Here is a 9,653-nt window from a genome sequence, read left to right on the forward strand (position 1 = left end):
TCTTTCCCTTTGCACTAGTAAGTCTAATTTATTCGATAGCAAAGAGTGAATGTTGAAAATGTGGTAGCAGGGATTCTTCCTCATGCCCCAGGAAAGACTGAAGGCAGACGTACGTTGGTTGAATGGAGAGAATTCTACTTATTTTGTATATTTTATTGCCTGTTTTTATAGGAACAGAAGAGCTTTCGTTTATACAAATGTGCCTTGAGTTTTGCTTTTGCTGCTGCTTCATCAGTTGGATCCGTTTCTTGTTGCAGTGGCAACAGAAACTGCAGATTAAAGCCTACGAGGTCTGTTTTGGTCCCAGTGAGTCCATGTGACGAATAATCAACAGCACTGTGGAATCTTAGTCAAAGATCTAGTTAACACTTATTGGTAATGACACTTGAGTTTCTTTGTATAGAGCTTTTGGAGATCTACAGAGATAAAAAGGGCAAGCAGTTCATTCTCGGTGTTATTACTGGATTCTTTCCACTGCGTTGATGAAGAATGTATAACCAGTAAAACGGGGTGAAAAAACAAACTATTTTTAAGAAAGCTTCCTCTCATCGTAACATTTCACAATAAAAGTGGAATTATTTGTACTAAGAATGCCTTTGGGTCACTGTGAAGTATCGCTTTCTTTTTCTGGAGTACGTGTCTGTCTCAAGGAGGTGAGACGCGTGTTCAGGTGCGCAGAGTTTTGCATGGAGATAGCCTAGCCCGCTTCTGCCTGAGAATGCGGCACCTCGCTATGTTAGTACAAGTTGGGTGTATTGTGAGCGGGCCAGGTTGCTATCTCCGTGCATCGGTGTTAAAATACTGCCTGCTAGGAAGCGGGCAGTATCCTGCTGTCTCTTGCTAACTGACTTATGCTCAACCAATATGAGGGTGGTGGCTTTCCCTAAGCAAATGAGCTGCCAGACTTCTCTGGCCAGAATTTAGCCATAATCTTTAGTTAGTTTCTGTCCCGACGCGTTCATTGCAATGATTAGTGTTAGCTTTGTCCTTTGAACCCACTGCCGAAGAGGTACGTGCGATCCAGTGCAGGGAAATACAGGTGCCTTACCGTACGAAACATCAGGTAGTGGTTCAAACTGTAATTGCTGGTAAAACTTACATCCTTAATGCATCCACCCCCGAATTTGCTTTGCTGGTACTCGCTGCACTGTAGGTGTGTTGGGAGGCTTTTAGTTGCCGTCTGTGACTGTCCAGCTCACTGTGCTGCGTAGTACAGAGCATTTTAAGGTAATAGGGGAGAATCTTTGAGATGCCTATGAAGTGAAATCAGAATATGTGCATTGTTTAGCTTTAGTTATTTGTTATGTTGCAATCTTAATGGCTTCAGTGAACCCTGACCACGTCTTGTCAGCAGTATATGCACTTACAAAACTGCTGTGACTCTTCCTTGATGTTGTGTACCTTGTGTGAGAAGGAAGGCCGCTTGAATGAATCCGTGACTGTCACGAATCGGACGTTTTGGTCGCTCCCGCATCACATACTCCGTGCCCTGTGTGTTATCTCCCTTTATGTTAACAGGAATATTTAAAAATACTGTCATCTTTCAAACCTCTTGGCAGGGCTGTGCTGACCTGCCTGCTGTTTCTACTTAGCACATTTAAAAAGGCTGCTATTCTGCGAGCAGCTGTAGGATGTTCCTATAGCTGTGGAAGCCATTTAGACTGTCTCAATGTAAAGAAAGTGAAGCTGGCGACAGTGTGAATGAGGAAATGCTTTTCTGGCCATTAAATACAATTTTGTCCAAAGAATGTTTCTCTGAAACTTTTCTTCTAGCTCGCTTTCTCCTTAAACAATCTGCATTTCAAAATGTGTTCTTCTGAGCGCTATGCTTACCACATGCTGGAAGGAGGTTTGTTTCAACATTTCATTTTTCTTGTATTATGTACACAGCACATAGGTCATGTACTCTACAACACCTGTATCTTCCCATAAATCAGCTTTGAGGCATGGTCAGTGGCTCAAACTGTTTTGCTTATTTAATACTAGATTTATCTGACTTAAGTTGTCAATCTCTCAGTGGTAGCTTACTGCTACCATATCAGTCTGTATCGTTAATGGTGTATTCTTGAATAAAAAAAATGTTTGGGTTGTTGCACTTAAAACACTTTTCCCTCTTCACATATCACTCGGAGTAGGTTTGTAGTTTTAACTTTTCCCCCTCCCTTTTATACCCATAACATGGAAGCCCAAGCAAGCTCCAATCCAGAGAACACTTCTCACCGATTCAAATAAAATCTGCATGGGGCAACAAATAGTAGAATTTTCATAACTTCTCTGCTGTTTCCACTGTGTGTTATAAAATACTGAATAGTGATGGACAGTGGGTGTTGGTAAGCTAAGTGTAGACTTGCTTTATTCATTTAGTATCATCTCGGCACTAGTGGCAGTCGGAGGAGGTTGTTCAGTGATCGTTCTCTTCCGCTGAGTGTTAAAGTCAGAAAAATCGGTAAAGAACATTTCAACGCAACAATGTAAAACAGTTTAATCGGAGTTTGTGCCAAAAACCTTTGGAAGAAGCAGCGTTCAGGTTTTTGTACAGAGGCTTCCATGCTTCTTCCAAGCTTGGCAGCTTAATTCTCAGTGCAAAACCAGGTCTCTCTGTGGCACTATTAATCTTTGACATCATTAAGAAGGGAAAATCTTGTAAGTGTTGGACTATATTTTGTTCAAAGTTTGGGGTTTTTAATTAATCCTTTGTACATGAAATAGGCTTTCCAGTAAAGGTGGAGTATAATTCTGGTTATTCCTTTTGTCTTTACGGTTTACTGTAATTGTTTTCTAAGTCACTACTCCAAATTACAGTGATGTGAGAACAAACCGGAGCCAGATGTATAGTGACAGTATCCAAACAGGTATTTGCCTAATATGTTTTTCTTACCTACGTTTCATTGTATGTGCATTATGCTATGGAGTGCTGGCTTACTAATGGTGCCTTTATCAGTTGTGCCTACGGATATCTGCTGCCCAGCCAGAGGAAAACCAGCCGTTTGCAGGAGCGTTAGCCCGCTCTGGGAAGCGTAGCAGGGGGGGCTGTCGCTCCTCGGTGTGGTGGTGGTAGCAGACGGGCCTGAGGAACAGCCGAGAGCTGGCGGTGCCTCTGGGTTGTGAGCGGTAGCCGCGAGAGCAGTGCCACGCTGCTGGGGGGTGATGAAAACATCAGCCTCTCCTCCCGGTCCCTCGCCTGTGCTCACCCGTCCGGTGCTGGTAGTACTGGTGGGGCAATGAGTTTTTACAGTACTGTCTCCTAGATAAGCTGGGTGCAGTTGCTAATTAGCAGCTGGGTCCCATGGATGGAGGCAGAGGAGCTGGGAGATGTGAGATGTGCAAGGTGTGCAGACTGACGAGGCACTTGGCCTCTTCCTCGTGCTAGTCCATAAAATGGAAGCAGCCCCCACCCCTGCTGTACTGACGCTAGGGAAGCACTGAGCAGCACGCTCAGTGTTCAAGAAAGAACTTGTTTACCCTCAATCAGTATGTTTGGTCACTACAACATTCCCAGTCCCAGCTGGGATCCAAAAAATAACGTGGAACCCTAGTGATCTCGGAGTTGAGACTTATTTTTTTTTCCCCAGTTACTGAAGAGTGGTGAGATGCTGGGGTTTACTTTTGCGTATAGAAGGGAGGGACCGGAGTAGCCAAAAGCTGGACCTGGGCTGCTCATTCACAGCCCCTCGACCGTAGCAGCACCAAGGATAAGCAGAACCACGGTCCTAAAAATGCAAGACGTTCTCTCTAGTCTGCATGAATAAATGATGGATGAAATGACTGCTGTATTGTAAATGGAATTTATAATGTTAATGATATAATACAGTCTCTTGCCACAACGGGTCCATTCCCAAGTCGTACATAAGGTCTCTTTTCTTGTCTTTTTAAGATGCTTGGAAAGGAGCCCAATGCCTTATTCTCTAGTGCAAATAAATGTAAGCTGAGCAGCCGTCTACATCGAATATCGCTGACACATGAGACCTTCCAGCCATATGTACCTGTCTGCCAAGGCCTCTAATTTGCCACCAACTTCCTGGCAAATAGTGATAGAAATGAAAATGAAGGTGGGTTGAGTGCACGTTACATTTGGTATTGTGAAAACATAGGAAACCTTATTTTACAGCGTGACAGGCTACGCTGCTGTGGCTGTCCAATTTTGTCACAGATTTCACTGTTGTATCAAGCAAGAACTCCTTTTGCTACAGAGAAATCCCATCCGTTTCCCCTCTCTTTATTTTAATCCCTGAAATAGCACAGAGCAGGGTCGGGATGGAGCTTTTGGAGCCCAGTGCTGTTGCTGGCCAGGAGAGAAAGTAGTTGCGTGGTAAAAATGGGTGGTTTTAGGCTTTCCTCACACGTTTTACCCTGCAGTGAAACTCGTTACGACACCTAGAGAATCAAAATGATAAAGGAGCCTTTAGGACAGTCTGAAGCTCTTCTCTGCATCTCAAATCAGCGTGTGATTTTTAGCTGGTGTCTGCATGGTAGTGGCCAAACTGTCCAACTCCCTGCCAGAAGGGCTGAGAAGATGGTCATACAAAGCTCTTCAAAACCCAGCTGGGCTCTTATTTCTGAGCAAGAACGCGCAGCTCCTCCTTTATACTTTGTTTTATTTACATTTGGGACTTTTTATGAAAGCCAATTATAGAACAGAATTGGTTGGTGAGACTATTAATTTTATTTCCACTAAAGCGTTGGTTGTCTCGCTACTCCAGCCTCCGCAAGGCTCCTGACGCATCGCTCTCGTAGATGAGGTCTCTGCTTCCTCATCTTTATAAAACCAAATAACATACCTGGTAAGTGCCAACGGAATTTTCCCCCCCCTCCTTCTGTCTCCAGCTCCCAGGGACTGTAGGCTTAATGTTTTATCTGGCGAGTGAGCAAATACGCATAAAGCCAGACCGCTGTTGACTTCTCTGCAGCTGGGGCTGCGGACTCAGCCTGGCTGCAGCAGTCTGTCCCATCAGGCGGATCTTTGTTGCTTCGGGGCTTTTGGTTATTTAGATTTGTCAGTCCTCTAAATAGTTAAAATCAGAGTAGAACTGGAGGTAAACAAGAAAAATCAAAAGCTCTACTTGTACTGTTTGAAGAGGCCACTTTTTTGCAGGCAGAAGTGTAATTTAAAAACTTTTTTCAAATGAATCAAATGCTGGCTGCGTACCGGTGACAGGATACACATGAAAACCTCTTGAAAAAGCACAAGTGGCTTTCTCGGAAAGAGAAGTACCTTTTGGTTAACCTTTCCACAAGTAAAGTATCAAGCTCATTGGACAGCTTCTCCCATTTGGAAGCATTAACTGATGTACAAATGTTTCTATCTTAAAGAAGATGAACTTTTGGATCCGCGGGTACTTGCTGCGATGGTTTCTCTCTCTGTATTATTTCAATAATGCTCTATTCTCTTTGTGTAGACACCTATGTGCTAACAGCTGTCTGCAGTTAATGGATCTTCAGTGCTGAAGCTTTCAGAAGCTTTAAATTATTTTCTTAAATACCAGGTTTAAGTTTTGTGTGAGAGGTTTTTTTCTGCCTTGCAGTGGTTTGTGTTACGTGATTGCAAGTTCTCCAGCACCATTGGACAGGTAAAGTGCCATCCTGATCTCCAACGCGCAGGGCTAGCTTTGTGTCTGAGCCTGAAGATGAGCTGTACGGCCCCGTCTGCAGGCAGAGCCGCAGGAGGGAAGTCTGAAACTCCCTCTTTTGGCTCTGCTCTTGCTCTCAGCCTAAAGGCCATTTGATTTCTTCTGCGAGATGAAGCATGTCGTGTTTGTCCTTTGCAGTTACCATTTCACAGAGGGCTTTGCTTCTGCATGACTAGGAAGAGCCTAAGAATGGTATAACCTCGTGTGGAGGGCCGACTTGTGTTTTGTTCCCCAACATTTTTCAGGTGTCCTTTGGCATGGCTGCAGGAGGGTTAGCACCACAACTTTCTGCTTCTGGTTGAAGTTACAGAACTATTCATTGGGCTTTGGTTAAAGAAGGTCCAGGACTGAACGTGACTCGTATTCTGGGTTCACAGGGAGGTGGTACCATCTCTGGAGCTGAGTTAGGAAGCCAACGATGTTTTATCTTAAAAACAAACAAAACCCCCAAACCAACCAACCAGCACCCAATCAACCAAGAGAAAATTCCCCAAACCTAAGAAGGTCTAGTGCAGTGGTCTATCACCTTCAACAGTCTTCATTCCTGGGCTGTTCTGAGCTTTGTTGTGCCCTTTTGACGTTTTTTTTTTTCTACAGGAATTCGTTGCTGCTTGGCAGCTCCTGCTTGCATCGCAATAAAGGTGTGTGTTTGCAGGGAATCTGCTGGGTGCAGAGTTTGTCTGGGATACGGCTTTATGAAGTAGTAAATTTTCTGTTGCTTAATCTAATATTCTAGAGAAAAACACTAGTGCAGGGAAAGGAGAATGTTGCTTCACCTTCTAGAAGTGCCATTAGAGATCTTGATCTTGTTACAGTCTTTTCTATGCTATTACTTGTAAGAACAGTAACGTATGAGGATTTTAAATCTATTGCAGTCAGAAAGTACAAAGAAAGAGCGGGCGTCAATACCAACAGACAGCAACCGACTGCATTAAGGAAAGGGAGGCAATGCTTGTGCCAGCCCACTCCCTCAAAGATCTGATCTCAGCAGGGTGAGTTTAACCCTCATTTATTTTATGGTGGATTAACTAAGTCCTGTGACCTGCCTCTGTGATGTTAAATGCTGCTCAAAACGTGCACCAGATTTGTGTTGCTCTTTGATGTGGCAATATCCGTTCTTGCACCTTCGCCCCTGTTTTCTTCTCCTTTTTCAACGTACAAGTTCACTGTCCCCCTCTCCGTGGAGGTGGCTGCATTTCGGGGGCACTAGCTGCGTGCACGGTATCTGCAGTGTCAGGCTGGAAGACACTGCAGGCTCTTGCACTTTTGAAACTTGGGCTGCTCCCAGCACGGGCCCCAGCTGAGCAGGATGGGCTGTAGGGACAGGAGCATGGAGACCGGGTGCTGAAACAGAACAGGTGTTGATAGAGAAGCTCTTGGAGTAGCACTCTGGCAAGGACACCAGACCTGGAAATGCCAGTGGAGGCTCAAGGCTGGATTATGTGGGCTCCTGGGCTGGCTCAGGGAGCAAGCGGGCTGGGTAGAGCTGGGGCGGTGACCGAGGGCTGCTCCCTTGTCAAGAGAACTAGCCCAGAACTGAACGTGCTGGAGGTGGCGGGTCTCTCCTGCCTTCTTATCCTCCACTCAATCAGCTCCTGGTTTGGCAAATCTTTGGACATGACAAAATTAAAGCTCTCGTGTACATGACATTCCCATTGTTCTGATTGAGTTACATCATTGCTTGTCTCTCATTTCTCCTGCCTTCGTTTATGTGCTTGACTGCAAACACTTCCTCTGATAGCGGCATGTTTATAAGCCTTACATGAGTTGATCTACTCCCTGTGAGCTCTATACTGAAGTCCCAGGCTCTGGCTGCTTGAAGGTATTCAAAATAAATAGCTTTTTCTGCAAAGGTGTATCATGGCACCAGCTCTGGGGGGGCTGCAATGGGGCTGGGCAGCTGAGGTCCCCCTGGAGAAGCATCCCTGGGCTACCCAGGCTTCTCCTGCCGCAGGCTCATTTGGAAATGGCCTTTCCACACAAGACCAGTGCTTAATATATTACTTAGGCTTTGTTCATTGTCTACAGTTAGTAGTCTAATCTAGGTTCAGCAAAGTAATTAGGAGAAATAATTAACAGCTCTCAGTGATGAGGCAACCTCTCTCTCCCTCCCCTCTCCCTCACCATGTGGTGCACCTTGGTAGTGACTTAGAAAACACAAGAGGACATTATGAATCAAAAAATAAGTCTTTACCTGTAATTAACTGCGCACACAAAAAGGAAAACGTGGTGATCAAGCAGCAATTGATAGTTGCTTTACTGGAGGAGGATACACCAGAATCAAACGGTCATGGCAAAATGTCCCTTTAAGTTGCGGTTCTTTTATAACATTTAATCCAAACAAAAATAAGTCTCTACCAAAAAAAAGTATTTGAACCGTACACTATATGGACATGTGTGGATAAGACACTGCACTCCTCACGTACCATATGCCTAATGGCCCCTGCGTTCTCCGTAAGTGCAAGAAAACAAACCCCAGCAATGAAAATAAAAAAATCAATGCAGCAACTAGAGTTGTAGGCAACAGTATGTGCGTGGCCAGGCCAGGCTGATGGTGGGATGTGCGACTATGCAGCAAGGATGGACCAGAGTCTCCCCTTCCCTCCCTCCCCTTCCCCTGCCTGTTGTGTTACGGGGCTCTGGAGTTGTCATGACAGGCTCTTTCAAAACAGGACACTAAGAAGAGGAAAAATAAAAAGCACACCCCAGCCTATACCAAAGTAAATAAAGTAATAATAAAAAAAATATCCCTTGGATCGCGGCACTATTTCACCAGGGCCCCGGTGGCCCCGGCCCCAGGTCGCCCTGTGCGGAGCAGGGAAGGAGAGTCGCTGCGCGGAGGGAAGGACGGGCCCCGTGTCCCCGCTGGGCTGCGGGACGCGGCCCCGGCACAGGCTGGTGCAGTCTCCGCCGCCGCTGCTCGGCAGCCGGCTCTGCGCTGTGGCCACCCCGGCTGCTGCCAGGATGGGTTCGTGGGCAGGAGTCAGCCCCTGATTTTCTGCATACCTCTCTGCTTGGAAAGTGGACCAGAAGACGTTGTGCAAGTCCTAGCATGAAGGAAGGCGGAGGAGACGGTGGGGAGAGCCACCCGTTACCTTAGTCTCCCCAGGTCCCTCGGGTGACGTGCCTGGGCTGGGCTCCCTCCTCTGCGGCTTCAGAGGTCCACCCAGCTGCGCAGCTGGAGGGCGAGCACCCCGAGGAGGATGGTGCCGGGGCTGCCGCGTGCGCTGGGGGCACCGTCGCAGTCCTTTTTGTCCAAAAACGTGTTCTGGGAGCAGGTGCCGCCGTTCTGGCAGAGCAGGAGCTCATCGTCACAGACGTTGGCTGCGAGGTGGGAGGGAGGGAAGGACGCGGGCGTTAATGTGGGGGTATGTTAAACCCCTTGACTGAAGCAGAAACTAGAAGCTTTTGGCTTTCTTCTCTCGCTCCTTGGGGTTAACTTGTCCAACCCTTGTAGTGCCAGAGCAGCCCCAAGGCCAGAGGAAAACAACGGGGGCTGCAAACTCCAGGGGCAAAGCTATCAAGTCATTTTGGATTTGGGAGGAATGGCTGGAGTCTGCTCACCCTACACCCTGAGCATCACGGGGCACCCGAGCAGGCGGTGCTGAAGATCCCCCTCTTGTTTGGGCCCATCTCACACCTCCCTCTGTCCCTCTGGCTCAGGGGGACATGATGCTGCCGGGGTACTTACGGAAGCAGCCCTGTCTCCAGTAGTAGTTGGGCAGGCAGTCGTCACACTTGGGCCCCGTGGCGCCTTCTTTGCATTCACAGTAGCCGGTCTCGTTGCAGCGGTCGTGCACGGAGCCGATCTGGTTGCAGTTACATTCTGGCCAAAGACAGGACTGTTAGTGCCTGTCCTGCCGGGGGGCTTCGTGCCCGCCAGTGCCCCGAGGGAGGTGTTGAGGCCTTTGGAAAAAGCTGGCTGCATGCTACGGGAGGGCTGTTAGAGACCAAGGGACTGGGAGGGCATGGTTTTACGAGAGGCTCCAACAGTGCAAACAGCCACGGGGGCAAAGACCACTCCCC

At 47.1% G+C, this 9,653-nt stretch overlaps 2 protein-coding genes across 2 annotated transcripts in view; one reads left to right on the forward strand and one right to left on the reverse strand.

The window, feature by feature from the left end:
- Positions 1–2,079, forward strand: part of SETX (senataxin) — a 31,711-nt gene extending 29,632 nt beyond the window's left edge. Inside the window, 3 exon segments of the mRNA XM_009322070.1 lie at positions 172–238; positions 241–296; positions 298–2,079. Of these exon segments, the coding sequence (XP_009320345.1) occupies positions 172–238; positions 241–296; positions 298–327 (153 nt within the window). The 3' untranslated portion in view covers positions 328–2,079.
- Positions 2,080–8,781: 6,702 nt separating this feature from the next.
- The window catches only part of NTNG2 (netrin G2), a 47,714-nt gene continuing 46,842 nt past the window's right edge, over positions 8,782–9,653 (reverse strand). The window contains exons 6-7 of the mRNA XM_009322175.1: positions 9,319–9,453; positions 8,782–8,951 (exon numbers count right to left, since the gene is read on the reverse strand). Coding sequence (XP_009320450.1) covers positions 8,782–8,951; positions 9,319–9,453 — 305 coding nt within the window. The remainder of the gene's footprint in view (positions 8,952–9,318; positions 9,454–9,653) is intronic.

This window comes from Pygoscelis adeliae, unplaced genomic scaffold (assembly GCF_000699105.1).
Source record: "Pygoscelis adeliae isolate BGI_AS28 unplaced genomic scaffold, ASM69910v1 Scaffold114, whole genome shotgun sequence".
Taxonomy (NCBI): domain Eukaryota; kingdom Metazoa; phylum Chordata; class Aves; order Sphenisciformes; family Spheniscidae; genus Pygoscelis; species Pygoscelis adeliae.